This window comes from Colletotrichum aenigma (genome assembly GCF_013390185.1).
Source record: "Colletotrichum aenigma strain Cg56 chromosome Unknown KSG_Cg56_contig01, whole genome shotgun sequence".
Taxonomy (NCBI): Eukaryota; Fungi; Ascomycota; class Sordariomycetes; order Glomerellales; family Glomerellaceae; genus Colletotrichum; species Colletotrichum aenigma.
Window position 1 is genome coordinate 2,192,020 of NW_023500907.1, and position 26,186 is coordinate 2,218,205.

At 55.5% G+C, this 26,186-nt stretch overlaps 13 protein-coding genes across 13 annotated transcripts; 6 read left to right on the top strand and 7 right to left on the bottom strand.

Moving 5' to 3' along the window:
- Positions 1 to 783: 783 nt before the first annotated feature.
- CGCA056_v000579 (Glutaredoxin-like protein C5orf63-like protein) lies at positions 784 to 1,216 on the top strand (the record flags this gene model as incomplete). The annotated part of the gene is made up of 2 exons (XM_037315840.1): positions 784 to 990; positions 1,085 to 1,216. 2 exons carry the CDS (start codon positions 784 to 786, stop codon positions 1,214 to 1,216), a joined length of 339 nt encoding a protein of 112 aa, XP_037184623.1.
- Positions 1,217 to 1,321: 105 nt separating this feature from the next.
- Positions 1,322 to 2,373, bottom strand: hpcH-0 (4-hydroxy-2-oxo-heptane-1,7-dioate aldolase; the record flags this gene model as incomplete). Its single annotated transcript, XM_037315841.1, has 5 exons — positions 1,322 to 1,587; positions 1,642 to 1,909; positions 1,963 to 1,988; positions 2,050 to 2,142; positions 2,205 to 2,373. The coding sequence occupies 5 exons, from the start codon at positions 2,371 to 2,373 to the stop codon at positions 1,322 to 1,324; spliced, it is 822 nt and encodes a 273-aa protein (XP_037185312.1).
- A 1,080-nt stretch (positions 2,374 to 3,453) lies between these two features.
- On the bottom strand, positions 3,454 to 6,270 carry CGCA056_v000581 (Zinc finger protein; the record flags this gene model as incomplete). Its single annotated transcript, XM_037315842.1, has 3 exons — positions 3,454 to 3,975; positions 4,030 to 6,035; positions 6,147 to 6,270. 3 exons carry the CDS (start codon positions 6,268 to 6,270, stop codon positions 3,454 to 3,456), a joined length of 2,652 nt encoding a protein of 883 aa, XP_037185313.1.
- Positions 6,271 to 6,370: 100 nt separating this feature from the next.
- On the bottom strand, positions 6,371 to 7,111 carry CGCA056_v000582 (uncharacterized protein; the record flags this gene model as incomplete). The annotated part of the gene is made up of 3 exons (XM_037315843.1): positions 6,371 to 6,463; positions 6,898 to 6,966; positions 7,040 to 7,111. 3 exons carry the CDS (start codon positions 7,109 to 7,111, stop codon positions 6,371 to 6,373), a joined length of 234 nt encoding a protein of 77 aa, XP_037185310.1.
- Positions 7,112 to 7,882: 771 nt separating this feature from the next.
- On the top strand, positions 7,883 to 8,571 carry CGCA056_v000583 (Translocator protein-like protein; the record flags this gene model as incomplete). The annotated part of the gene is made up of 3 exons (XM_037315844.1): positions 7,883 to 7,994; positions 8,051 to 8,144; positions 8,199 to 8,571. The coding sequence occupies 3 exons, from the start codon at positions 7,883 to 7,885 to the stop codon at positions 8,569 to 8,571; spliced, it is 579 nt and encodes a 192-aa protein (XP_037185311.1).
- Positions 8,572 to 8,895: 324 nt separating this feature from the next.
- On the bottom strand, positions 8,896 to 9,965 carry arg-13 (Amino-acid transporter arg-13; the record flags this gene model as incomplete). Its single annotated transcript, XM_037315845.1, has 2 exons — positions 8,896 to 9,786; positions 9,852 to 9,965. The coding sequence occupies 2 exons, from the start codon at positions 9,963 to 9,965 to the stop codon at positions 8,896 to 8,898; spliced, it is 1,005 nt and encodes a 334-aa protein (XP_037185308.1).
- Positions 9,966 to 11,558: 1,593 nt separating this feature from the next.
- Positions 11,559 to 13,709, bottom strand: PRP28 (Pre-mRNA-splicing ATP-dependent RNA helicase PRP28; the record flags this gene model as incomplete). The annotated part of the gene is made up of 1 exon (XM_037315846.1): positions 11,559 to 13,709. The coding sequence occupies one exon, from the start codon at positions 13,707 to 13,709 to the stop codon at positions 11,559 to 11,561; it is 2,151 nt and encodes a 716-aa protein (XP_037185309.1).
- A 619-nt stretch (positions 13,710 to 14,328) lies between these two features.
- CGCA056_v000586 (54S ribosomal protein L25) lies at positions 14,329 to 14,915 on the top strand (the record flags this gene model as incomplete). Its single annotated transcript, XM_037315847.1, has 3 exons — positions 14,329 to 14,705; positions 14,761 to 14,821; positions 14,880 to 14,915. 3 exons carry the CDS (start codon positions 14,329 to 14,331, stop codon positions 14,913 to 14,915), a joined length of 474 nt encoding a protein of 157 aa, XP_037185306.1.
- A 412-nt stretch (positions 14,916 to 15,327) lies between these two features.
- DPH4 (Diphthamide biosynthesis protein 4) lies at positions 15,328 to 15,888 on the top strand (the record flags this gene model as incomplete). Its single annotated transcript, XM_037315848.1, has 1 exon — positions 15,328 to 15,888. One exon carries the CDS (start codon positions 15,328 to 15,330, stop codon positions 15,886 to 15,888), a length of 561 nt encoding a protein of 186 aa, XP_037185307.1.
- A 399-nt stretch (positions 15,889 to 16,287) lies between these two features.
- On the bottom strand, positions 16,288 to 17,306 carry CGCA056_v000588 (14-3-3 protein-like protein; the record flags this gene model as incomplete). Its single annotated transcript, XM_037315849.1, has 5 exons — positions 16,288 to 16,413; positions 16,463 to 16,533; positions 16,586 to 16,827; positions 16,883 to 17,189; positions 17,246 to 17,306. 5 exons carry the CDS (start codon positions 17,304 to 17,306, stop codon positions 16,288 to 16,290), a joined length of 807 nt encoding a protein of 268 aa, XP_037185316.1.
- Positions 17,307 to 20,424: 3,118 nt separating this feature from the next.
- CGCA056_v000589 (ATPase inhibitor) lies at positions 20,425 to 20,887 on the top strand (the record flags this gene model as incomplete). Its single annotated transcript, XM_037315850.1, has 3 exons — positions 20,425 to 20,555; positions 20,654 to 20,785; positions 20,848 to 20,887. 3 exons carry the CDS (start codon positions 20,425 to 20,427, stop codon positions 20,885 to 20,887), a joined length of 303 nt encoding a protein of 100 aa, XP_037185317.1.
- Positions 20,888 to 21,257: 370 nt separating this feature from the next.
- NSP1 (Nucleoporin NSP1) lies at positions 21,258 to 23,549 on the bottom strand (the record flags this gene model as incomplete). The annotated part of the gene is made up of 2 exons (XM_037315851.1): positions 21,258 to 21,446; positions 21,498 to 23,549. The coding sequence occupies 2 exons, from the start codon at positions 23,547 to 23,549 to the stop codon at positions 21,258 to 21,260; spliced, it is 2,241 nt and encodes a 746-aa protein (XP_037186305.1).
- A 782-nt stretch (positions 23,550 to 24,331) lies between these two features.
- On the top strand, positions 24,332 to 25,978 carry CGCA056_v000591 (Uncharacterized protein; the record flags this gene model as incomplete). Its single annotated transcript, XM_037315852.1, has 4 exons — positions 24,332 to 24,401; positions 24,468 to 24,860; positions 24,923 to 25,233; positions 25,286 to 25,978. The coding sequence occupies 4 exons, from the start codon at positions 24,332 to 24,334 to the stop codon at positions 25,976 to 25,978; spliced, it is 1,467 nt and encodes a 488-aa protein (XP_037186304.1).
- Positions 25,979 to 26,186: the final 208 nt, after the last annotated feature.

Here is a 26,186-nt window from a genome sequence, read left to right on the forward strand (position 1 = left end):
TGTTCTCCAGGATTCCAGAATTTCCCAGGGGTCCCGGCCGCCATTTACTTGCGCCGTAGCGGCTCAAAATTATGCATGTTAGGCACAAGCTCCGTCATATGCCCCCTCTGATTCGTCCGCCGCGCTCGCTGCGTCTGTCTCAATTGGTTCACCGCCTTCCTCGATAACATACCCTGCTGTGAGCTGACATTGGAAGAATCGACCAAAGGCCTACCAGCCAGGACCTTGCACAATATCGGCGCGAAGGCCGGGGTAGGAGTTCAGTTGGAAACATACCTCCGTGCGACCAGACCAACCACAACCAGCCCACACTTTTGCTTTTGCTGTCTCTTTCCTCACAGACATTGCCAATTGCAACGCTCTCTTCACTCTTCACCCTGGGTTGTCTACAACAACTCTGCCGCCCACACCCAATCATTCATCGGACATTTTGAAACCAACACAACGGGCGCTCTTCTCACACCCTCCATACTGCCTGCCAGCACCGTCATCTCACCTCTGAGAGTCTCCCACGCTGTTCAGACCCTTGTCCTTGGTCCCCCTAACCTTCAGCTCGACAGCTCACATTCCCATTCTTCCATTCTCAGCTGACAGCGAAAACGAGGCTGTTTCACAGCCCTTCGAGCCTCTTTCCCGTCCCGCCATCCTGGCATCTCACAGCAGTACGTACTCGGAACGGATACATCTGCACCAAGGGCGTGGTTTCCGGCGAACACGTCACTTATAGAGGCAATCGCGAATCTTTCGGTTATTTGAATTTCTTAGCTTGATTGATCGTCAAACATGTTTACTCCAACACGGCGGCTCTTTCAACAAGCCCTCGCATGCCGGATCACACTCTTCACTCGCGATGGGTGCGGCTTGTGTGTAAGGGGGAAATCGGCCCTCTCCGCCGTGTGGGATAAGAGGCCATTTGACTTCACAGAGGTTGAAATCACGAAGCCAGAATTTAAACGGTGGAAAGACCTATACGATTTCGATGTGCCTGTGGTAAGTTTACCTGAGCGACAACGAGGGAGGCAGACGTCCGATGTTGGCAGCTCGAGTGCACTTTACACCAAACTCACGTTCACTTCTTCCCCAGATCCACATCAGCAAAGCCGAGGCCCCTGAGGAGGACCCAGACCCCAGAGTCGTGGGCAAGGCCGTCAAGCTCATGCATCGCTTCGATCCCGACCAGATCGAAGCCAAGATGGACCAGGTTGAGGGCAAATAAACGGATACTTTGAACGCGGCCGCAAAGGTCTTGGCCCGGAGCCGAAGCAAGAACATAGCCTACATAATCGCTTAATTCTTCATTTCAACCGCCCAGGTCAGTCGTTCAATATGATCCACCCTTGGCTGGCTTCGTCGCCCCGCGGGCTATGCTCAAAGATTCCGCCAGGGTGTACTGCAATGCCGTGTAGTCCGTCGCTACGCTAATCATATCGAATCCCTTGTCTCCAAAGAACTTCGACTGCTCTCCTGAGGTGCAGAAGATGCCAGCCTTCTTGCCCGCCTTGTGGGTGGCTTCGAGGATGCGGTCAATGGCATCACTCAACTCCTTCTTGATGACGCCGTTGATCACTGGGTGGCCAATGTTGTTTCCTGTAACTGGGTTAGACTCATCTCGTGACTGGTACCCGTGACGTTCTGACTGACCAAGATCAAAGGGCCCAATGAACAGTACATCGATACCCTCAACCGCAGCAATGTCCTCGACCGAGTTCAAAGCCTCCTGAGTCTCAATCTGTACCATCGTCAACAGACTGTCGTTGGCCTGCTGCAAGTACTCGGTCATGGTCGGCGCCGGGTTGAACCTCTCCATGGCGAGGGGCGACCCGAAACCTCGTCGTCCCCAAGGGGGAAACTTGGCGGACTGTACGAGGTCCTTCGCCTCTTGAGGCGTGCGGAGCAGCGGGACGAGGATCTGTCTTCCGTGTCAGTGATGCCCCGTGTTCTTTTGCGTGTTCGTGATTTTACCCCGTGAGCACCACAATCCAAGGCGCCTGCGTCACGTCGTCAGCAGTATGTTCTTCAAGCCTCATCGCCACACTTGGGAGCCCTCACGCTTGACCATCCAACCCTGCATGTCCGGCAACCTCACTATTGGCGATACGCCCGCGGCGGCGATGGCGGGGACGGCATCGTGCATAGCCCCGTCTGGATGAAGTCACGCCGTCAGTTCGGTGTCCTTGGCAAAACCCGGAAGGATCCCACGTTACCGTCAATGTTCCCGTGTTCGCAGTCGACCAAGACCCAGTCGATGCCCGGGCTCTTTGCGAGAACCCGGGAAACGTTGGCGCCGGGAATCATCTGCCACAGGCCCAAGCTGGGCCCGGCTCCCTTGGTGAAGGCCGTCCTGAGCCTGTTGGCTGCCTGCATTGCGGACATGATTGCTCAAACTAATAAAGTGTAAAAAGGGTATGATATATTAGAGATTGAGGGTGAATTCTCGACCGCAAAGGTGTTTATTATGTACGTCTCAATGTCACGATGTTCTCTCCCGGAATCGGCTCACTGAACCACACACGTTCCTGTCTTCCGCGCCTTATGTCAGAGGTCTCAGTGCGGGGGTCATCACCTGCGCGGGGTGAAGGCCGCCGCGGGAAGCTGGAGCCCCTGCCCAAAGGACCAAAAAAGGGCACTACGTACTGGAATCACTTAGCAAACCCCCGGCGGTCGGATAGCCTCTCCCGCGGCGAACCGGAAAGGGGCTACGAAACCTGGGCCCGTACCAAACCCATGAGATAGAGCTTCGGGCGGGATGGGGTATAGTTCAGCGTGATTGGGGTTTATTGCGGGCAGACGTGGGGAAAGCTGCGTGAGAGCGGGGTACGGGCGGTTGGCTCTGGCGTCTGTTCGAGTAAGTCGTTGGTTCATGGCGTCGATGGCTGTTCCGTCTATGAAATATCACAATAATTGCTTCGACCTAATAATCGATCTAGCGTAATTCTAACTAAGCTGTCACAGGGTGGGTATAGGCTATCTGAGGATTGGGAAAGTCCAATATATATTCTTGGGTTTTCCGTCATGTAATTGCCAGCAGACTCGTTTAACACTTGTAATATAACAAGAAGAATCGTAGATCAGGCCAATAAAAGTTTTGAGTTGAAAGGCACTCCTAGTCAGGACCTATAGCAGTACCTACTCATGTTCAGGGAGGAAGACAATGGTGCCGCTCCAAGCAAATGTCAAAGTGGAATATACTACTATTAGAGATAAGAGTAACAACAAGGTCCACATTAGAGAAATAGTTTGATGTAAAGTAGTAAGATCAAATTTGCGATTCCTAGCTAGCCCCCAATTTTGTAATTTACAAAGTACAGCACATGAATGTAGCTCCATGGTGCGAATGCCGCGCTAACTTGCGTGTAAGACTGTTGCTGCAAATAACGCCTGCTGCAGTTAAAGCCCCAAGGTTTTCTTGATCTCGGCCTTCAGACGGCCAAGACGGCTGGCGCGTTGTTTACCCTAATAATTCAATTCTCCACCACCGCCGCCAGCAACATGGTCGAGATCTTCGTAGCTCTTGAGACTACGGCCTTGGGTGGCCTCACGAGGCCCAACTGCTGCTCCTCCAGCAGCACCATCTCCCCACTTTCCGGCGCCCCCACGGCCTCTTCCACCCATACCGCCGTCCCAGCGCGGGTTGGGGCGACGGTCATAGGGACCGCTTCGGTAGTTGCCACGGCCACCTCCCATGCCTCCGCGGCGGATCGGACCAGGCCCACTACGCTCATCACCGCCGCCATTCCAGCCAGACTGCACGCCCGGATGTCCCCCGCCCAGGAATGGAGGGAAGCCGCCAGGAGGCATAGGGAATCCGGGAATCGGCATCATACCATTCATGGTGAAGTTTTGCAAATTGAAACCCCTAGGAGTTCCGGTTGCAGGCTGACCATTCGAAGGCGGGAAGTGGCCATTTGAGTTGGCATCCGTTCTTGACGGAGCGATATGAGATGGATCCATAACATAAGCATTGATGAGATGGAACTGCTACATGTTAGCCAAGGAAGCACGTGTTAAGTGGGAAATAGAAGTGCTTACCTCTTGCTCAATGCTCTCGAGCCACTCGGCGTGACGCTTTTCAACGTGCTTCCGCCAGAAGTGCTCCTCCTTGAACAGCTTGACACACTCCGGAACCTTGCATCTCCACTTGTGCTCGTCCTCTTGCTTGACGTACTTGAGCGTCTCGTCACTGACGGCTTCCTCAACTGAGCGGCCTCCAAGTTTGCGAAGGTCTACGGTGTCAGGCTCCAAAATCTGCATAATCTTGTCCTCGAAGGTCTTGACCCAGTTGTAGGCGCGCAGCAGCTGTTGTTCCGCTTTGCCAGTGGTGCTGCGGAACTTCTTGTCACCATCGGCAGCCTCGCCTTCTTCTTCGATCTCACTACGCTTCTTGCCGGGGAAAGGCTCGCCGTTGGCGCTAGCACGAGCAACGGCCTTCGCGGCAGAGCCAAGAGTGCTTCTAGGGCGGCGCAAGTGGCCACCGGGACACTTGCGGGTAAGCTCGTGGATGGAGTCACTCTCAAACACGCAGAAGAAGCAAAAGTTGAAGACGCGTCTGAGATACTCAATCATGAGATCCAGTTGCTTCTTCTTCACGAGCAACTCTTCATCGTCGGTCTCGTCCTCATCGACGGCGCCTTCATCCTCATCGTCGTCGATGGCACCGTCTTCACCGTCTTCCATGCCGTCATCAACATCAAGGTCGCGCTCCCGCTTGGCCTTGGGCTTCTTGGCGGTGACGGTCGGCTGAAGGCGGCCAGCGTTTTTAAGATCATCAACCCTCTCCTCAATCTTCAAAACAGCGTTGAAGTCCGAGCCAAAGTCCTCTTCGAACTTGTTGACCAATCGCTGAACAAGACCCAAATCCTTTTCGACCCGTTCCGGGGCAGAAAAGAGGTCCCAAAGTGCCTTCTTTCTAGGGTGAGTGGGTGGGTTGTGTACGCCGACGTGGCAAACAAAGTCGCCTCTGACTTCGTCCTTCACAGTCTTGCCATTGATGGCGTCCAAGGCTTTCTCAGCGGTGGATACTACGGCAGGTGACTTCAACGGCATGTCCTCATCCTCATCCTTGGGGTCCACACGGTCAACCACTGCAGGGGCGACTTCTGATGACGGATGAAGCATGACCCATCCAATGCGGTGATACCGTTTGCTGGGGTTGGGATCGGAAAGTGAGAGCCACTTGAAGCCACCCTCGTCCTCTCCAAGATGCTCCTTGCAGAAGGTCTCGAGGTTCTGGCGACTGACATGAGGCGCGATGGTCTTGATAAGCAAGGTCGGCTGGTAAAGGTTCTCATCTCGGATATCGGCACCATTGGCAGGAACAAGATCTCCGACACCGAGAATCTCGTTCGCAGCTGTCGCCTCGCCCTCTTCCTTTTCGACGACACCACCGAGTCCATTGCTTTCACTCTTGGGCAGACCCTCGAGAGAAAACTCGTCGAACGTGCCAGATTCAAGGTCCTGCTCCCACTGACCATAAGCGCCCCGGCGGAACTCGTTAAGTTGTGACCTGAAGCCGTCGCGAATCTCAGGAACGTAGCGCTCGCGGAACCACTGCTCCTTTTTGTGCTCGGCAACAAAAGTGCGTGCCATCTTGGCCTGAAGCTCTTCTTTGTAGGCATCGTACGCGGCCTGAATCTTGGACTTCTCTTTCTCGCGTTCCTCTTGAGCCTCACGAGGGCCGCGAACCCGTTCCGGCTCGCGTCGACGTCCACTTCGTTGGCGCTCCTTCTCTTCCTTGATCTTCTCGTTCATGCGCCACCACTCGCCAAAGTAGGAGAACCCAACTTGGTAGGGGAGCTTGACTGGGTCTGCGAGGGGGTTGACAGTCATTGGAGCAGGGCCGTTATCTTGTCCTGGGACGTATCGATCAATATTAGATGGCGGGGAGCTGATGCGTCTGTCTCCGCGGTCGTCTCTGTTCCCCCTGCGATCGTCATCTCTCCGCCCGCCGGCATAGTCATCGCGGCCGCGGCCTCTGGGCTCGTATCGGTCGACAGCAGCTGGTGATCGTGAACGACGTCTATCGCGACGATCGTGGCCTACAAGATGAGGTAAGCAATGAGCCTTGATTGCCGGAGGCGACGCCATTGATGGCAGGCCCTGAATCTACAGAGATTCGACTGACGGGGTTGAGGGAATGAAGTACGCACCAGGAGACCTGCCGCGGTAGAAAGAATCGCCTCGATCGTCCTTGCGCGCGTCGTCGCGACTGCTCCACGTCCTGTCGCCCGGCGAGCGCGCGGAGGTGTCTCGGTGAGAAGAGTACGAATCCATCTTTGCCTTGTTGTTGCTAAGTCGCGGTAAGCAAAACCAGAATGGATGGTCTCTGTTGCTCTTTGTTAACGTGCGGAAATGGGCGGCCGTTCAGCCTAGATTAAGTATCGCGTCGGGTAGCCGCGTTCTCGCTTCTCATGTGGTGTCGGCTGCTTGCTCGATCGGAGGTAAGGAAAGCAAGGAAAGAGGGCGCCTGTTGTTTGGCAACGCGATTGCTGTTAGAGAAATCATTCTTGCAGGAAGGAGCGGCTTTCTGTGGAAAAATGGGAACAAGAGAAAGAGAATTGAGAATTCGGGAGGATAGCAGCAGCAGAAAAGTGGTGCAATTGCCGTCTGGCAAAGATGGAATAAAAACGGCTCGTCTCTAATAAGAGCAACGGAGCAAACGGAAGAAGAAGAAGTATTGGTGCCAAATGAGGCCGGCTTGATAATGTGGATTGACAAACGGAGGATGGGTGACTTTTTTCTTCTGGACAGGGAGCCGGGCGGGAGAGTAGAGAATGTGTTTGGGGAGGAGGGAAGACAGGAGTAAATTGTAAGGTATCTTGGGGCAACCGGATCAAGGGGATGAAGGGACAATGGGTGCGCCGAGTAAAGATGCTGCAGAAATAAAAAGGGAGAACGAACTATTTCGGTTGCGAGGGCGACTGCCTCGACGATGAAGTGCAGAGTCGTTGTAGTCCAAAGCGGAGGACTCTGAGATGGACGAAGCAGAGTTGGGAACGGGGAGGCTGACCTAGCTGCTGCCAAAGGGCGACGAGACACGAACAAAGGTTCGGCTGGGGAGACCCACTGTTACCAAAGGAGGCCTAGCGTGCCCAGAGACTCCTCTTTGGTGCATATATCTTATTGTGGCATATTACCCGCTGTGGCTGAGACTTGTGGTACCACCTTTGGGTTTGTCAATATGTGGTGAGTCTGGGTCGTTAAGAGAAGCAATTGTCACCTACCAACGTCGACTAAAGGGAATCAACGTGGTTTTCCTACTCAAGTGCCAGGAAGGAAGCCACGATGTTGCAAGGCTATCGGCAGTCGCGCAGCAAGCGGCATAGCTCCCAGCTGTTCACAGCCGCGGCAAACTGACCGTGGGTCACGTCAAATATTCCCGTCAAGCTAGAGGTGCCCTGGGCTGCAGAACAGTGGCCGATCCCCAGCGATCTCCAGAGCTTCACCCCTGTACACTGTAGCGACAGGAACATGTCCATCTAAGGAATGGAGTCCCCATCTGTCAGTTTAAAAAGGGTGACAACGCGACGATTTGTGACAGTTGTCGCTAGCCAGTCCTTTCTCAAGAATTGCTAATCACCTGTTGAATCGTAAGTTCATCACCCACTTTCGGCATTTGTGTTCCCCATTTCCCTTTTCATTACAAAGGTCGCGTAAAAGTGCCAGTTACCCGTGAAATTCAATACATTGCGTCATAGCTCTGTAGCTATCTCGCATGTCGGAGCAGGACCCGCCCCGAGGCATACCATCGCATGTTCCAGACGAACATAGACCTCGATGCACCTCTCCTATATTATAACAAACATCGCCAACTCTTCTCAACTGCATCTGCTGACGTTGCATCGTTCAAGTTGATACGGTTCCCATAACCTACCGAGCCACAGACATGACGACCTTCATCCCCGCCCTGACCTTACCCCACCAGGTATTCGAGAATGCCGCGGCCTCGATCCTGTTGCCCATTGCTCTAGGAACAGCCGTCGGCTACTCATCTCGACGTGAGTCTATGTGTCTATCCGCGCGTACTTCAATTTGCTAACCCGAACGGCCGCAGCCAAAGATACCCAAAAGACCTATGCCGCCATTAAGAACCCTCCCCTGCGCCCCCCGCCATACGTCTTCGGTCCCGTATGGACTCTCCTCTATGGGTATGCCTCCCTTCGACGCCTCCATCCATGCATCAGCTGACACGGAATAAAAAGCATGATGGGTTACGCCGCCTACCGCGCCGTCCACAACGGGCTCTCTCCTTTCTCTACAATTGAGCAGATCAACATGACCAAGCAAGGCGCGACCCTCTACACCATCCAGCTCGGCCTCAACCTCATCTGGATGCCCCTCTTCTTCGTCTGGAAGCGCCCAATTGAGGCCACTGTCGACATCGTGGCTCTGCTCGGAGTGAACTCCTACCTGACCTACCTGTGGGGCTCCGTCGACCGTGTCGCCGGAGGTCTCCTTGTCCCCTACCTCGGCTGGCTCGGCTTCGCTACCTACCTCTGCGCCGGTGCTGGATACCTCAACAACTGGGATCTCAAGGGCGCCGAGGAGAGGGCCGCCACTGGCAAGAAGGAGTAGTGCTACTTGGGTTCAGGTTGCGTTGGCACCGAACAGGGCGGAAAAGAACAAAAACAAGAGTGAAATCAAATGTGACTTTTGTAGGCGTTCAATTTGTCTTCTGAAAAAAACTCCCCTAGGTTTTCTAAAACCAATAAATGGCAGAAAAAAGTTGATATCCATGCTCACGTCTACCTCTTCCAATCTCATGTGAAGATCATTTTACATCTGTTTATGTATATACCAGCCGTCCCGCTACGCCCTCCCAAATGCCATTTTATGGACCAAAGCAAAACCCATCTACCCGCCCAAGTCTAGGATATCAAAAACGAAGAAATGGAAAGTCTACTGCATGGGGAATTGTCGCTTGAGACCGTCAAAAACCATGAAAATGAAGGCCGAGCTGGGCGCGGAGCGCAGGCAAGTGATGCCGCATCCCCGGTACAACCCCCTCAACCCATGTTGCTGCCATACGACAGCACCCTCCTGCCAGAACGTCCGGCCCCGCTTCGCATCGCCGATGGCTGCCGTCTGCATGCGCGACTTGATCGTGTCGGCGGGGAAGAAGAGGAAGTTGTACGAGACACCACCAGAGGCTCCCGCCAGAGCCTGCTGCCATAGCGGCAACGGCTTCGCAGCGAGCGCCTCCTTCTCCGACTGGCTCTTCGCCGCCCTGCCGTTGAGGTGGTAAAACAGCTTGGTCACTGTCTCCTTGCTGCCGAACCATGCGGCGCAACCGCCCGATTCGCGGATCAGCGTGCCCATTTGGCCGACCCAAAAACCCTTGATGCCATTGTGTCGGTAGATATCGCGCACGACGGCCAGCGGGCGCAGCTGTGGCGGCGCGGAGCCGTCTGCCCTCGCGGGCGCCTGGATCTTGCACTTGACGAGCTCGACCGGTGTCAGGACGTAGGATGTGAAGAAGCCGGAGAAGGCGCCTGTGAACCAGAGCGCGCCCAGAGAAAGCTCTTGGCCTTGGGGTGTTATGCCGGAAGAGTAGACCGCGGCGCGACCGATGCGTTCGAAGAAGAACAAGCTGCTGTTCTCAAGAGCGGCGCCGACGAGCGGGGCGCTGATGCCGCGGTAAAGACCGAGGACACCCTCGGCCTTGATAGACTGGCGGAAGCAGTCAAGCGGGCCCTTGTAGCGGAGGGGCTGGTTGTCGGGCTGGGATTGGAGTCGAACCTTGACCGTGTCGAAGGGGTATTCGATGTATTTGCCGACTACGCCGGCGACCTGTGCGAAATGACCTCGTTAGAACACTCCTCTACAGCTTTAGGGACGGGGCGCGCGCGACTTACAGATCCGTATACAATGTCCTCAATCGCCTCCAACGCCGCGGTGCGGCTCTTCTTCAACGAGACCGGAGCATCATGGTGGGGGATGTCCATGGCGGCGCCTGCAGTGTCCATCATGTTGATAGCTGGAACAGTTATGTCGCACAATCTACCTCTGCTTTATGTCGTCGTCGTAGGTAGGACAGAAGGCGGACGAAGGGCCAAAACCCCTCGCAGTAATGCCGCAGCAAAGGTCGGTGGAAAAGAGGGGGATGGATTGGTTGTTTGCTGGCTGATCCTATATGTTTGCTTGGTGCTTGTTGGCCGTTTTGCCGCACAAGACGCAATATCGCTCAGCAGCTGCTGCGGCCGCAGGCAGCAAAATGTAACAGATGCGCCAGAAAGGAGCAAGTGCAGGACGGATGAATAGAAGTCTATTCAGCACTGTCCTCACTGCTCCCCCTCGTGCTGAGTTGAATCAGGGAGGTGGGATGACCATAGGACGGTGGGCGCGGGGCAACTGCGAAAAGTAGCCGTACAGAGTGTCGGTCACTCGGAGCGCGTTCCCAAGAGACCGTTTTTTCTTGTCGGTTTTTCTTTGCTGTCGCAGGCTGGGCGAATGAGAAAAGTCTACCGATACCGGGGCGGGCTTAGTGGCTCCGGATCACAGTGTCGATCGAGCTAGCCAGCAGTGACAAAGTGCCTCCTCTGTTCAACAAGAAGGACAAAAAACCGCGCGCGCTAACACGTGGAGGTCGAAAAGGACGAGGAGGCAGCCCAAGAGCAGAGAGGGACGGAGAGAGAGGGGAACGGGGGAGTAATTGCCAACCCTCTCAAATCATGACTTGGCCGGCGACCCCTCAGGGTTAATACTTATACAAAAACCATGTGAAATGGGAAACGGTGAAGATCCGAAAATTGTGGAGTATTTAGGCGCAGCAGAAGCAGGAAACTGTGAAGCTAGCACTACCGTACCCAGTAGCCTTCGGGCTCCGTGGATGCGGAACAAGGGAAGGGAAGATGTCAAAATTTTTCTCTTCAAAGTCTTCCAGGTTGGGTTCAAACTGATTCCGCACTCTTTTGCAGCAACCAAGTTGCAGGCGCCTCGCGCAGCCCAGGCCCAGAACGCCCCGGGGCCCTGACATCAGACCGAGAAAAAAGTGACCCGTGGTGGGGTTGACTTGGCTTGGTCGGCGGGAGCTAGCCTTGGAAACCCCGAATCCTTCCCCGCTGTCAGGCACACTTTGGCAGGGAGCAGCATCTGCCCCGCCACCAGCCCCGAGGCGCCGAACGCTTTTGGCTCGGACATAGTAGATTATCACGATAATCGCGGCAGGAGGTCCATCGTGTGGTGGGGTCGTCATCTATTTGGGTGGTACTGCAGTTCGATGGTTTCAGTGCGCCCGTGGCTTGTGGGCTTCAAAAGTGCGCAAGCGACCCCCGACCCCGTCCCAAGAATGGGGTTGTTCCGATCTGAACTGTTTCCCGCTGAAGATTATTCACCAGAACCTTTTGTTGGAACGTTTTTTGAAAGCAAAACGTGCGATGGAGAAGATGATGATATACTGGTTGAAGAGAGGCGATACAGAAACCCGGCGACAAGAACGAAACATGGTATGTGTGCACCGGTATTACTTTTTTGGACTACAGGACACAACGGCTGCCCTCCCGAGAAACCCCGTTCCGAGTACGCCATTCCATTATTCATAACAACCTAGTCTACAGGCCCCGCTAGGCCATTTTATGTCTCTTGACAGGTCTCGACTGTGCGGCTTCATGCCGACGAAGCTCCTCCGGTACCCTGGAAAGTGAACTCTTGGAGAGCATCTGCTTAAGGTCGTAGTACAGATCGGTATCTTCGTTGCCGAGGAACGTAATGGCGACACCGCTCTTGCCCGCACGACCCGTACGACCGATACGATGGGTGTACGCCTCGATGCTTGACGGCATGTTGAAGTTGATGACCAGGGACACGTCCGGCACATCGATACCTCTTCCAGCCAAGTCTGTGGCGACAAGAACATCTGTCTGACCAGCTCGGACGGAAGCAAGGGCTGCCTCTCTCTGTTCCTGGGTCTTGCTTCCGTGAAGGGTGACCGCCGAGTAACCCATATGTTTGACGTCTCTCGCAACAGCGTCGCAATTGCGCTTGATGTTGACGAATACGATGATGGGTGGAGCATACTCGTTGGACGCAAGGATTTCCTGCAAACGCTTCTTGCGCTTGTCCTCGCCGGATACAAACTCCACCCGCTGCTCGACCGTGTCAACAGCCTCGCCAGCGTTACCGATTGTGACAATTGCTGGTCGCCGTAGGTACTTTTTCGCGATTTTCTCAACGAGCGGTGGCATCGTGGCCGTGTACATCATTGTCTGTCTGTACCGGTCCTTTCCACCAAGATACCTCTTCATAATAGCTGCATTCTCTGCTTCTTCGGTGTCTGGCTTCTCGTTCGTCACGGGCAAGGCATCGAGAATCTTATTGACCGACTCCTCAAAACCCAAATCGATCATGCGATCAGCTTCATCCATGATGATGTAGCAGCACTGCGAGAGGACCAAGAGGCGTCGCTCGATGCAGTCTACCAAACGACCGGGGGTTGCGACAATGATCTCAGCACCGTTGCGCAGCGCGAATGCCTGTTCTTCCAGAGAGTGACCACCGACGATACTGACTACTCTGAAACCAAGAGGGCCGGCGAACTTCTTCGCCTCGGTCTCGATCTGCTGAACCAGTTCACGCGTCGGTGCCAGAATGAGTGCGTAGGGGCCGTCGTTGCGGTTGACCTCGGTGAGTGGCGGTAAGTCTGAGATGTAGACAAGCAGCGGTAGCAAGAACGCAGCAGTTTTACCGGAACCTGTGACGGCAACACCGATAAGATCTCTGGCTTGCAGCGCGATGGGGATGGCGGCTCGCTGAATGGGCGACGGCTCCGTGTACCCAACTTGATCGATGATATTGAGCAATCGTCGGGGTAGACCAGACTCTTGCCAGCTGCGCATCGGGTTGGGGATGAGACCGCCCTTCGTTGCGATGCCGAAATCCTCCTTGAAAATTCTCCAGTCTCGCTCGCGCATCTCGTCGAGGGCCTTCTTGGACCAGTGCTTCGTAAGACCTGTACGATCTGCGCGCTCCTTCGCTCGGTCTCGAGCCTTGTAAAAGTCGTCCATAAACTCCTGAGCGCGTCTCTTGCCGTTCTCAGCGTCCGTCTGCTCAATCCTTTTGGCTCTGGCAAGTGCAATACTTTCAGCCTCTGCGTTGAACTCGCCTGCGAGACTGCCAAAAGTGTATGACTTGAGCGCCAAGCTTGACTCGTATAAAGGATCATCGTCTCGCGTGGTGTCTTCCTCGGCGTCCCAATCGAACTTGAACTCGGCTGCTCTCTTCCGCTTCTTCTTGACGGAAAATTTCGACTCCTTATTGACTTCCGGGCCGAGATATCGGTTGCGCAGTAGCTCTGCTTCGATCGTGTCGGCTGATTTCTTCTCTTTTCCGTCTTTCGTTGTCGCCTTTTTCGGTTCGGGCTTGTCCCGTCCTCGTCGTCGTCCGCCATCGTCGTGCTGGTTCATAGCCTTTGGGCCGGTTGGGACTCGATCGCCGGCGCCGATGCCATTTGTGCCGTTTGTGCCGTTCGTGACATTCGTGCCATTTCTTCCGTTACTGGTGTTCGCCTTTGCCAGCCACTTTGCCTCCCGTTCGGCCTTTTCGCGCGCCTCAGCTTCGGCTTTCCGCTTTTGCTCCTCTTGCTCTGCTGCTGCCTTTTCCGCCGCCCGTCTCTCGCGCTCTTTTTTTGGGATGAAACGAGGCTTCGCTGCCTCGGCGGCTGCGGCCTTCTTTTGACGGAGGATCTCCTCCAAATCTAAAGGGGCGCGTTTGCTCATCTTGGGCCTGATGGTAATGATGGGTTGGTGTTTAAAGACGGCGAAGGTCGGCTGGGTTGTAGCCTTACACAATCTATCGTGGCGCGTCTAATGGGTGCACGGGCCATCTAGGTCACTCATGAAAAGCTTCCACACGTCGCTTTAGCCTGTGGCCTCCTTCCGTTGTGTAATACACGAAGGAAGTTATCAAATTCCGCCGGGTGATGATTGAAACTGCCGCTGCAGTTGCGGCGACAAATATCGTGCTGACGGATATCATTCCTCAGATGGAGAAGGCTGCAACACGCGCCACAGTTTAGCTGCCACAGTTGAAGAGGCCAATCATATAGCGTCGCGATCGGCAATACTTGCCCCTCTCTCGCACCGAGCTTCCCTCCCCTGCACCTGCATGTACAGGGGTGGATAAGGCTGGCCAAATTTGTCTCGCAGCCAACATCGTCGCCGGCATCGAATCGTACAGAGAAGCCCGTGTCGACCAGCGAAACCCCTCCAATTCCTCCCCGAACCTGCGAACGGCACACGATTCTCTCGACGTCCAGGGAGGGTGTTCAATTGTACGGCATACCCGTTCAATCGACCAAAGGAGGTCACCTAAGAGGAGGAAACCACGGAAAAAAAAATGTCAGCGCAAAAGCACATCGCGCTGGCCAAGGCCTTGCCGGAGCAACTACAGCGCTTCTTCGCTCGCTGGCCACCCGCCTCTATTGCTCCCGCCGGCGCTCCCAAGACTGGCTTCCAAGAGCTCACGCCGAATCCGTTCGCCGCCCACAAGCACCCCGATACCGGCAAGTGGCATGACCCTGTCTACTCGTTGCGTCGACAAGCCGAGCTCGTCAAGCTCGCACGCCAAAATGGCGTCGAGGAGCTTCTGCCACCAACGGTCAAGGGTACGGAGGCTCGCATCGCCAAGCGTGTCGAGTTTGGTCTGAGGGTCAAGGGTACGGGTGTGGGACAAAAGGTCAAGGGAAAGATTCACGAGAGAATGGTCATGCCCAGGTATGTTGTCATGCCACGTCGTCTTGGAGGACCAGCAACTGACCAAGTGCTTCAGGATGGAGAAGAGGAGAGAGGCTATGTTGGCGATGCCCAAGCTTATCAAGGAATGGAAGAAGGTAAGTCGACTATTTACGCGTGGTGTTTTCGGAGGATGTATACTGACGAGGTGCATAGGTTGGAAAGAGAAACTGGAAGAGGTTCCCCAAATAAACGATTTCTTTCCCTGTTCAACTTATGAGGCGTCAATGGCTTTAGACGCTGTACATATACCATGTATTATCATGTACAAGAAACGAATCAAACAACTCCCAAAGCTGTTCGCCCATGTCATGCTGCGACTCGTCGCTCACACCGACCATACCTGCCACTCCCATGACGGCGTTTCTGTGACATTCACAGTGACTTTGGACAAGTGTCTTCAGCACCTCACTGGATTTTGCATTGCGCATCATTTCTCCCATGATCACTTTGGATGCACAAGTTGAGTTGGGCCATCCAGTCGTCTCCCCTCACGTGACCCATAATCAGTGTCTCCTCAAGCTCCAATTCGCCAGAAAATTTCACTTACAAAATCGCCCAGCATCAACTACAAGGGGATTTTCACCCCCCTTCCACGCTCAACATGAGTTCCTCCCCTGCAGCACCGGGCGGCCACACCCACTACACAGTCCTCGGTCTCACCCGCAAGCTGCTGCAGGAACAAGCGGCAGATCAGTCGCAACAAGTCATCAAGCGGGCCTACCACAGGGCTCTTCTCCAGAACCACCCGGATAAATACCCACAACTAAAGGGTGACGGATCTACAGCCTCAGATTCGACAAGCTCAAGGTCGCCAGCGAAATCTGACGTCTTGACAATTGATCAAATTTCCACGGCATACAAGGTCCTTTCGGATACCAAGCTCAAGGCGGACTATGACAGGTCTCTCGATCTCGCACCCAACAACCAAGGCTTAAAGCGGGAGGAGGCGTTCCAGACGGGTATCGAGAACGTGGATCTTGACGATTTGGAATTCGACGAAGGACAGAAGTGTTGGTACCGCAGCTGTAGGTGCGGGAACTCCCAAGGCTTCTTATTCACGGAGGGAGATCTGGAGGAGGCGGGTGAGAACGGGGAACTGCTTGTTGGATGTCAAGATTGCAGTCTGTGGATGAAGGTCCATTTCGCTATAGTGGATGAGTGAGATGAATTATAAACACAAATCGAGCCCTAGCTGCAGATAAGTGAGTTGCCGTGTCAAAGTCTGGTGGTCAATCTCTACAGTGCAAGCATCACATTCTGCCAATGTTCAAAAGTTGCCGGGTGTGCTTTTTTGAAAGCAATTTTAGTCTTTTTTTGTTGTTGTCCAGACGGTCTTGCGTTAGAGTCTAAGAAAGCAAACCTGGGTACGACCTCCAAAATGCTCTTCTTTAGCCTCAGCTAGTCCCGTAGGAAAAATCAACCCCTCACGATTCTTGTGTATTGCCTAAACGATGCCTTTCGCAAAATGAAATCTCCAGTCCACACTCCGTAGACACCAGTCCACCCAAATTCCGGCGAATAACGCAGGTTTGCAGAGAATGAATGCTACGAAACCAACCCCTTACTCAGCCTTGGGCTCCTCAGAGGTAGCAGCCGGTGCCTCGGCGGCACCCTCCTCCTTGGCCGCAGCGGGGGCCTCAGCGGCGCCTGACGCCGCGGGCTCAGCCTCAGAAGAGGTCCAGAGGGTCTAAAAGGAGTTAGCGACTATCCTTGAAAGAAACGTTGACTTGTCTTACCAGGTTGTCACGGAGCAGCTGCATGATGAGGGTAGAGTCCTTGTAGGACTCCTCGCTAAGAGTGTCCAACTCTGATAGCATAGTCAGCAAACTAATCATAGCATAGATATCGGCAGTACTAACCGGCAATGGCATCATCGAAAGCCTGCTTGGCCAGGTGGCAGGCCTGGTCGGGAGCGTTAAGGATCTCGTAGTAGAAGACGGAGAAGTTGAGGGCGAGACCAAGGCGGATGGGGTGGGTAGGGGGAAGCTCGGTCTGGGCAACCTCGGTGGCAGCCTTGTAGGCCTCGAGAGACTTGTCGGCGGAGTCCTTGCGGCGATCACCAACGGCGAACTCGGCGAGGTAGCGGTGGTAGTCACCCTTCCTGTTCACGTAATCAGTATTGCTTTCGAATAGCCAATTTCGACGTCCATCCTTACATCTTGTGGTAGAAAACCTTGGACTCGCCAGACTTGGCGGAGGGAATGAGGTGCTTGTCGAGAACGTCAAGGATGTCGTCGCAGATCTTGGCGAGCTCGGCCTCGATCTTCTGACGGTACTCCTTGATCAGACCGACCTGAGAAGAGTTGCCCTTAGACTCCTCCTTCTGCTCGATGGAGGTGACGATTCTCCAGGAGGCACGGCGGGCGCCGATGACGTTCTTGTAAGCAACGGAGAGCAGGTTGCGCTCCTCGACGGTCAGGTCACGGTCCTCAGAGGCCACGATCTTCATGTTCTCGACCATCTCTGGAAGCCCGTTAATCAGTATAATCCATCGGACATGAGCAACGGAAACCACGTACCCTCGTAGCGCTCAGCCTGCTCAGCAAGCTTGGCCAAGTACACAGCATCTTCGTGACCCATTTTGGCGGTTATGATCTGTGGCGGTCGAGACGGATTAGCACGTGTAGGCGGCGGCGACGGTGATTGTGCGCTCAAAATGGAGAATCAGGAAGAACTCGATACGAGAGGCGCCGAAGAAGGCAAATTGAGGGTGGCAGGGCGGGCATGGCGATTGAGGACGGATAGGGCGAACGGCAGCGTATGCGCCTCGCTGACTTCATCACTTGAATGAGGCTCCCCGCTCCTGGTGGGGTTTCGCGCCTGACCGATCTTGATAGGGCGCGCGAACTTGTTGAGGCGTTCAATCGGGAAGAGATCAAGGCATGGACGGCATCGTCTCGGAGCGGTCGCCCGGTCTTTGGCGAGGGCGGTTGTTGGGAATCGGTGGAAGGAGATTGCGGCGAGGGATGCGATGACGACAGAGGGGGCACGGGGGATGGGGGAGGGGACCACGTACCTTGGTGCGATGTTTTGAAGACGGCGGGGATGTTCTGGTGGAACGATGGATAGTTGGCAATGGATAAATCCCGTGTCGAAACTCGAAAGATCCGGAGCAGGGGAAGGGGATGCGTCGAAGGGTAAAAAGAGGCGGGTGTGTTGACGTTTGCTAATGTAGTGCGAGAGTTTTGAAGTTGGGAAAGTTGATGAGACGAAAAGGTGATGGATGGAAATTGAGGAAGGGGCTCTGGACACTGCACCGGGCAAGACAAGGCGGCGACTGACCAGTGAGTGACTGGGCCTGGGAGCGACTGGACGTGGTGGACTGGCTGGGGACTGGACTGGACGTGGACCGGGACCTGCTGGGACTGGACTGGGAACGGGGGCCCGACATTCACTAGACAGTACCTTACTGGCTGGCTTGGACGAGCAAGCACGCTGGCCAATCCCCTTTTTCGCATCCACTGTAGCAGGTGCCCTTGTGTTTTGGTACTGCTAGCCCTGGAATGGCTGGCTCACGTGAATTACCTTAGGTACCTAGGCGGCCTAGAGCAGCCCAGACGACGGGACTGACTGGACAGAGATGCCTTCCAGTCCTTACCTCACCTCTACATAGTAGGTGCCCAGCCCGGGTGAGGTAAGGTACCGCGAGGTAGCATAAGGCGTGGCGGCTGTGCGCTGCGGCTGAGACTGCGTATGCCTTTTGAGGGTCTGGGGAGGGGAAAGTGCTATCGAATCTCCCCCTCAGCGCCGCCAAAGTCTGTTTGAATCGTGCCTTCCTCGCGTTCAATTGCTGGGTTTCCTTCCCCCTTTATTGCGAACCTGACTCTGCGACACACGGTGGGGGGACAGCAGAGGTACAAAGCGGTACCTGGCGTCGGATGCTCTTCATTTGCGTGGATCGACTTCCCCAGCACGCGGCGCCCCTTCCCCAGGGCCGTCGGCCTTGGTCGGTGGACTCCAGCACGAATGCCTCTGCTGCCGCCGGCTGACAAGCAATACCTGGTACCAGGCAGTTCAAGTGCACCAGCGGGAGCAAGTCTTGATGACCTCAGCAAGTACGAATACCTGTCTCTTGCTGCAGCCGTGACTTTATTGATAAGCCATGCGGCGTTTCTTCGCGTCACTGTCCAGCACGTTGATGCTGATGTTGATGCTCATGCTTCCTCCTAGCCCACGGTGATAAGGAGGCATGCTCAGACAGTGAGCTACCGCAGGCTTCTCCAGCTCTGCAGTCTGCTAGGTGGCATGCCACACGCATATCAGGGACTCCAAATGCCAAAAACCGAAGCCGAACCCCTCCTTCCCGTCTCCCCATCCCACTTCGTCTCTTCTTTTCATGCAATCGCCGTCCTCCGTGCCCATCGGTGTCGTCCTTTGAGTTCAGGCACTTGTGCAGTCCCGCTGCCTTGCCTGTAGTTGGGTAGCGGCAGTCCCGTTTGAACCATAATTAGGTGCTTCCTCGGTGGCCCCTGCCTGTCTGGGTTCTAGACCAGAAACCATGTGCCCTTTTTGTACATTTCCAATGCATCGAGACGGAGCGAAATCGCAGCTATCATCATAAGAACCAGGCTCAGCAAGGCGGAGACATGCTCGTCGAGGCAGCACTTACACACGCGGCCGACATACGGCGCCTAGTAGCCGCCTCGCTCTCTCCACTAAGGGCACCTCACCTTGCAAGACAAAGACGGAGAACGTCGCACCACTCGTGCGCGACAAACCCCGTCAGCCGCGCCATCTCGCAAGAGACAGATCGCCCAACCCATCTCCCCCATCTTTCCCATCTCAAGCTACCAGAGGGACAATCCCAGTCGTGAACCAGATTCAGCCTTGCCGGAGATGACATGGCCTCAAGGCTACCCTACTGCTCTCGGACGGCACGTCGTAGATCTGGAGACCGGCTAGCCTATCCGAATCTGTTTCGTGGTCTGTCGTCCATCACCACACGAGCCGGGCAGAGAAAGTCACGAGCTTGATGACTCTTACAGGCGCCCTGATGAGGTACAATCAATCATGCACGGATTCTAGCAGAAAGGCAGTCAGCAGATTGGTCGTGGTCGTCCATGCTGCAGGGACAAGGCCGCCATCTATCGCGGAATTATGCGGGCTTGGTACATGGACGAAATGCTTACTCGTCCAGCTGCCAGTCCCAACAGTCTGGACAAGGCAAAGCGCCCTCCCGCTGGCCGGAAGCGGGCGATATCAGTGGCCTGAGTAAATATGGTCTTATTCAATTATTCTGCCCACCAAGCATCGAAGCCGAGAAATGCCGGCAGGTTCCTTGTTAGCAAAGTACCTCAACCTACAGTAAAAATGACGTATCGCTTCCCGTACTCGGGTAAAGAAGTTGACCGAAAGCTCCCTCGCCCTCCAACGCCTTCCAAGGCCAGGTTCGTTCCAAGGATCAGATCATGGCAGGCAGAAGGGCCTAAGAGGAGCGTAGCCACACAAAATCACAGCCGCAGCTCCCCTCTATTCGGTCCCTCCTGCCAATAGGCATTTAACCAGCACCGAGGTCTCCCTTTCCTCCGTTCTAGCGCTCGTCAGCACCGACCACCCACCTCCACAATCCAACCTATCACAAAAAGCGAAGGTCCCAGCACCATCGTCATCGGCCATCTTGACAACCCAAACCTCAACTGCAATTGTTTTGCTATTGTACATCCTCCTCTTCCAAACCACTCCTCCAAACACTGCCAAAATGCTTCGCGTCGCTGCCACCAAGGCCGCTGTCCGCCCTGTGACCCTTGCTTCCAGAGCTGCCTTCACCACCACCAGCAGAGCTATGTCTGAGGGCGACACTGGAGCTCCTCCCAAGATGGGTGGTCAAGGGTGAGTTCTTTTTCGCTCAATTGCATCGTACGACGGTTTGGCAACTGCCGCCGATCGTTCTTGTATTCTCCTGCTCCTCAAATGCTGATCATTCGCAGTGACGCTTTCCAGCGCCGTGAGAAGGCCGCTGAGGATATGGCCATCCGCCAACGTGAGCGCGAGAAGCTCCTCGAGCTCAAGAAGAAGCTCGCCGAGCAGCAGGCTCACCTGCAGCAGCTCTCTGACCACATGTATGTCTCGCAAAACATGTCTTCTCACCAGCTTCAGCTCCACTAATAATCGGTTTCAACAGCGACGAGATCACCAAGAACCAGGGTGGAGAACACAACTAAGCAACGTCATTGCCATAGTACCCGACAGAGCCGGTCAAAAAACATAAATGAAAAGCGCGGAATGGACGCATACGCATGAAGATTGATATCCACAGGAACTGGCGCATTTTTGTAGCTGCTTCCCAAACAAATCATCGAAACCATCGAAATCGAAAGCTGTCTTGTCAACACCTGGTATTCACCACATTCTAGGCTAGTGTACATGTACATATGGGATGCACCCGCCCCACGTGCCGACCATCCCACTCAATCCGAGCGAGTTCAAAAGTCCAGGCTTGAGCCATTAACGTCCCTCCGTCTTGGAGTCTTCGTGTTGATTCCCAATCTCTCGTGTGCTACCGTGAAAATTAATTGATCTATCCCGTTCCTTTCAACGCCGACCCATGTAAGACCGGTAGAAGCTCTCCGCCGCATCCGTCTCCGGAGCTCCGTATTGACTTCCCAGGTTATTGTTTGCCTTCTGAGCAGCAGACACCTTGGCTTGTAGAGAAGCAGCATTGGTGTCAATCCACTGCAGCTGCGACAGGTGGCCGTTGAGAACACGGACAATCTGGCTCAGCTATAAGGTTTTAGCGTTTGCATGTCTAAGCGAGTTTCGTGGGCAACTTACAGGATCCTCGGGCTTGGTGCCCTTGCTCAGAGTGCCGGAAATGTCATTAATCTCCTTAACCATCTTGGACAGATCTCTGCTCTTCTCGTCAAGGTTTTGCGTGAGCTTTTCGGCCAGCTTGTAAGTACGCTCGCGCTCCTGATCAGGTCCAGCAAGGGTCTCGCCCTGACCCATCTGCTTGGAGAACATCTCCTTCACCTCGGTCTCGTAGCGGTTCAGCCACTCCTCCAGCTCATCCTGCTGGCTCTCGACAGCCTGCAGTTGGCGCTCAATCTCGTGGCTCGCCTTCTCAGCCTCAAATGTGTTGAGGTAGAGCTTCTGGATCTTCTCGCCGTTGTCGACGAGTCCCAGGTCCCAGTCGGCGACCTGGTTGGCGTAATGCTTGAAGTCCTTCTGGTACTTGGACAAGTCTGAGGCCCAGCGAGTGATGATGTCGTCCATGGACTTGTTCTTCAGGCGAGGCAGCTGGGAAGTTGGGCCAGTGGTAGAGGCACCAAGCGTAGCATTTGAAGTACCGGCAGCGGCCGTGCTTGCAGCGGGCGCGGTGCTGGTCTGGGTCGTAGTAGCAGCGGGAGTAGATGGCTTCGCGCCGAAGAGACCGCCAGCGGCGGCAGGGGTGGCAGCGGTAGCCGACGTTGTGGTTGCTGTGGGAGTAGCTGCCGCAGTGGTGGCGGCAGCAGGCTGAGATGTGCCAGCTGGGGCAGCTCCAAAGAGGCCACCGGCAGGCTTGGACGCGGGAGCGGCGGCGGCGGACGACGCGCCGCCGAACAGAGATGAAGGGGCAGCAGTAGTCGTAGCAGCCGGGGTGGCGGCCGTGGTGGCAGCGGGCTTTGCACCGAACAAACCTCCGGCGCTGGCCGCCGGCTGGGCTGTTGAAGCTGCGGGTGTCGAAGCTGCGTTGCCGAAGAGACCACCTGCAGCAGCGGGCGCGGCAGCAGTGGCCCCAAAGAGCCCACCGGCAGCAGGAGCTGCTGTAGCTGTGGAAGCGGGCTGAGCAGATGTGGTAGCAGCAGCTTGGCCGAACAAACCCCCAGCGCTTGGAGCAGGAGAGGCAGCTGGTTTTGCGGCGCCAAAGAGACCACCGGCGGCAGGCGCTTGTGTTGTCTGAGCTCCACCACCGAAAAGGCCTCCTGTGCTTGCAGGCTGTGCGGTTGAAGCAGCCTTGGACTGGGCAGCACCGCCAAAGAGACCGCCGGCGTTGCTCTCTGCCGGCTTAGCCGCGGCCGCAGCACCGAAAGGAGAGGGGGCAGCTGAGCCAGAGCCAGATGCCGCGGCACCGCCGAAGAGACCGCCAGCGGCAGGATTGGCCGCGCCAGTCGGAGGAGCTCCAGCAGGTGTAGTTGATCCTCCGAGGGAGAAGGCAGGCTTCGCGGGCGTCGCTGTTGTTGCTGGGGCGGTTGGTGTGCCAGATGCCGCAGGCTTCATACCGCCGAAGAGTCCTCCAGCCGCAGGTGCAGGGGCTGATGAAGGAGTTGATGAGGCATTCTGTCCAAAGAGACCGCCAGCGGCAGGAGCAGGGCTTGCCGTGTTTCCACCGCCGAAGAGATTCGAGGTTGGTTTAGACGCCGCAGCTCCTCCGAAGAGACCTCCCGATGCAGCGGCGGGAGTGCCGCTCGCGGCTCCGCCAAAAAGACCTCCGGACGCCGGAGCGGATGTGCTGGGTGTGCTCGAGCTTGTGTTTCCGAAAAGACCACCAGAAGCGGCCGGGGTGGATGCGCCTGCCGCAGGCTTCGCTCCAAAGAGACCGCCGCCAGTCGATGCCGGTGTTCCAGTCGATGCTGGTGTCGTGCTGCCGAAGAGGCCACCGCCTGCGGGCTTCTGACCGGTGCTCGCACCAAAGAGACCTCCGCCGGCAGCAGGAGTGCCGCTGCTTGAGCCTGCTGCAGCTCCTCCAGGCGTGTTGCTGCCCAAGTTGCCAAAGGAAAAGCCACTGCCCGCTCCTCCAGTAGCCGCGCCGCCGAAAAGACCTCCGGATGCTGGCGCAGAAGTTGTCGGGTTCGTGCCGCTGCCTGATGTAGGCGTGCCGCTTGTGTTTCCGAAGCTGAAGGACATCGTGGTCGGAGCTTCGTATGTCGATCGGTTGATGTTGTCTAGGTGATGGTTGACGATTTCTCGCAGGCTGCAAGTCGCAAGTTGCTTTCGTCAGGGGTTTTGGACTGTTGCTGTTCACTATCTTCGCATTGGGTTGCGAATCGAACCCTCAAAAGTATTCTCGCCGTCTAATCGCAGTCGGTAGCCGTGTGTCGAGCTGCGCAGGGAAATTGCGATGGGGTATAAAGGCTGCTTGTCGGAGGAAGGATAGCTGTTGACAACGACCGACGGCTTTTTTTTGTGATGCTCCAGCCTTTCAGGTCTGCCTCCACGCGACTGGCGCACTGGCGCGCTGGGCTGGACTGGTACCTGCTGCGCCGGGACCAGGGACTTATGGTGACCTTCAGACTCACTGATAGGTACTAGCGCGATTTTGCCGGGTCTAGCCCCACGTGATGCTTGGCGAGCTGACCTAGAGCTGCGCAGGTCCTGATGGCCATCTTCGGGTCTGCTTGATGCCCTGCCTCCCTGCCCAAGAAGTCTATTCTTTCTAGTCTTCTCAGGGGCCGAAACCCTTCTTCACCTCTGGTTCTCAAAGAGTTGCGGGCTAGAACTCTAACCCTGGGGATACCATCGTGCAACGTCCCTCCTTTGGCCCACACCTGACGTATCCGCTAATCGACAGGTTACCCCCTCCACATCCACTCCTATTCCTCATCATCGATAACTCTCAAACTGCCTTGAGTGTTTGCATCCTCCCAGATCACTTCCTGACAGCTCGCAATTGGCGTCATCTCAAAACCATGAAAGAAGACGAGACCCTTTCGCCGCCCAAGCGGTCTAGCATCAGCGATCCTGGTGCGCACGATCTGGGTAAGACCCCCCTTGTCACCCCTCGCTCCCTCGATGATCGTCCCAGTTTGTCTAACAATTCATTAGCTGAGTCCGACTCAGAAGATCACTTCTCCGATGCGCAGTCCGCCCCTCTCAGCCCCGGAACGTCGCCTATTCCCAAGACCCGTGTAGAGAAGGTCGACGACGAGCCGTCATATGGCGAGGTTCCCGGCACGGAGGCTTACCGCATGAGGGAGGGCGACGCTGAACCGGACGAGATTGCTATCCAGGAGAACAAAAGCGAAGAAGAGACCTCCTCAGATGCCGTTCCGCCACCATCACCAGGCGGGCAACCCATCCCCAAGACGGTTGTCGAGGAGGTGCCGGGCACGTCAGGGCCGCATTCAGAGGAATACGCAGAGAAGCGTAAGGCAGATGCACCGGCCGACTTGGTCCTCAAGGCGGAGGACGATATCAAGGATGATGGCAGCAACACCGGTACGATGTAGAGATCCCTGAAATTTAAAGAGCATTCGTCATTGACCTGGCGTCCTTCGTAGATGTCCCACCTGTATCACCTGCGCTTTCCGCTCCTCCAGCCTCCCCTCGTATGAGACGAAAACCGTCAAAGAATACCTTGTCCTCTGCTCCTTCGAGTGCTGGCCTCGCACCGCCGCCCAATGGGGAAGACGGAGACGGCGATGGCGATGACGACGACTTTGGTGACGATTTTGACGACTTCGAAGAGGGGGAGGAAGGGGACGGTGGCTTTGACGACTTTGACGATGGATTCCAACAACCAGAATTCGATGCGCCTGCCTCAGCACCTGCGCCTGCGCCGGCCTTGCCGCAAGTTCCGTCATTGCCATTCGTAAGTATCTAGATAAAGTACGCGCTCGACGAAGCTAACGTCCATATCTCAGTCTATACCCGACTTCGATGGCCTGGATAGCGAAGACGTTCTCCAAGCGGTCGACCCATACCTCAACACACTCTTCCCTCCAGAATCGCTTGACGTTTCAACACCCCCGCCATTAACGAAGGAGAACCCCATCTTCCTCACCCCACGGAGCGCATCGCTATGGTCTCAACTAGTGGCTCCCCCACCGCTCGCACCGCCAGACTGGATTCGTTCTCGCATCAGGCGCCTTTTCCTCGTTTCTCTCGGCGTGCCAGTTGACTTGGACGAGATTCTCCCTGCGTCCAAGCAGAAGAAGCTTGTACTTCCTTCATTGCAGGTCAACTCGTCAGGCTCACCAAGGACTTCCTTAGACTCTCGTTCAGTATCGAGGGTACGGCAAGAAGCAAACGCATCCACAACGTCAGTTGACTCCAAAGGGAAACCATCGGTGGCCAAGAGAAAGGGCGCGCCGACTGCACCGGATCTGGACCTTGTGTCCGCAAAGCAACTCTGCACCACGACGGAGGAGGCTTTGAACGGCATGACGGACGAGGAGATCAAGGCCCACGTCGCGAAACTACAGGCAATGGAAGGCACCGCCAAGGAGGTGCTGGAATACTGGACGAAAAAGACGGACGAAAAGATAGGCGACAGAGAAGCCTTCGAAGGCGTGATAGAAAACCTGGTCAAGCATGCACGCAAGGTCAGGAAATAATAATAGAAGAGGCTTGTTCATCTTCCGGGCCTATCTATCAGCATACACCGTCTAGTATCCTTTCGCAATTCCCTGTGAAATCGTGACACTACGCCGTCTCGAGTTGCTAGAGCTCCTAATGCCCCGGCTACATCAAGTCTAACGCGGTGGTGTGTCCTGTCATAAGCATTCATTACCCGCCTGGTACTCAAAAAATGCCGTCAACCCC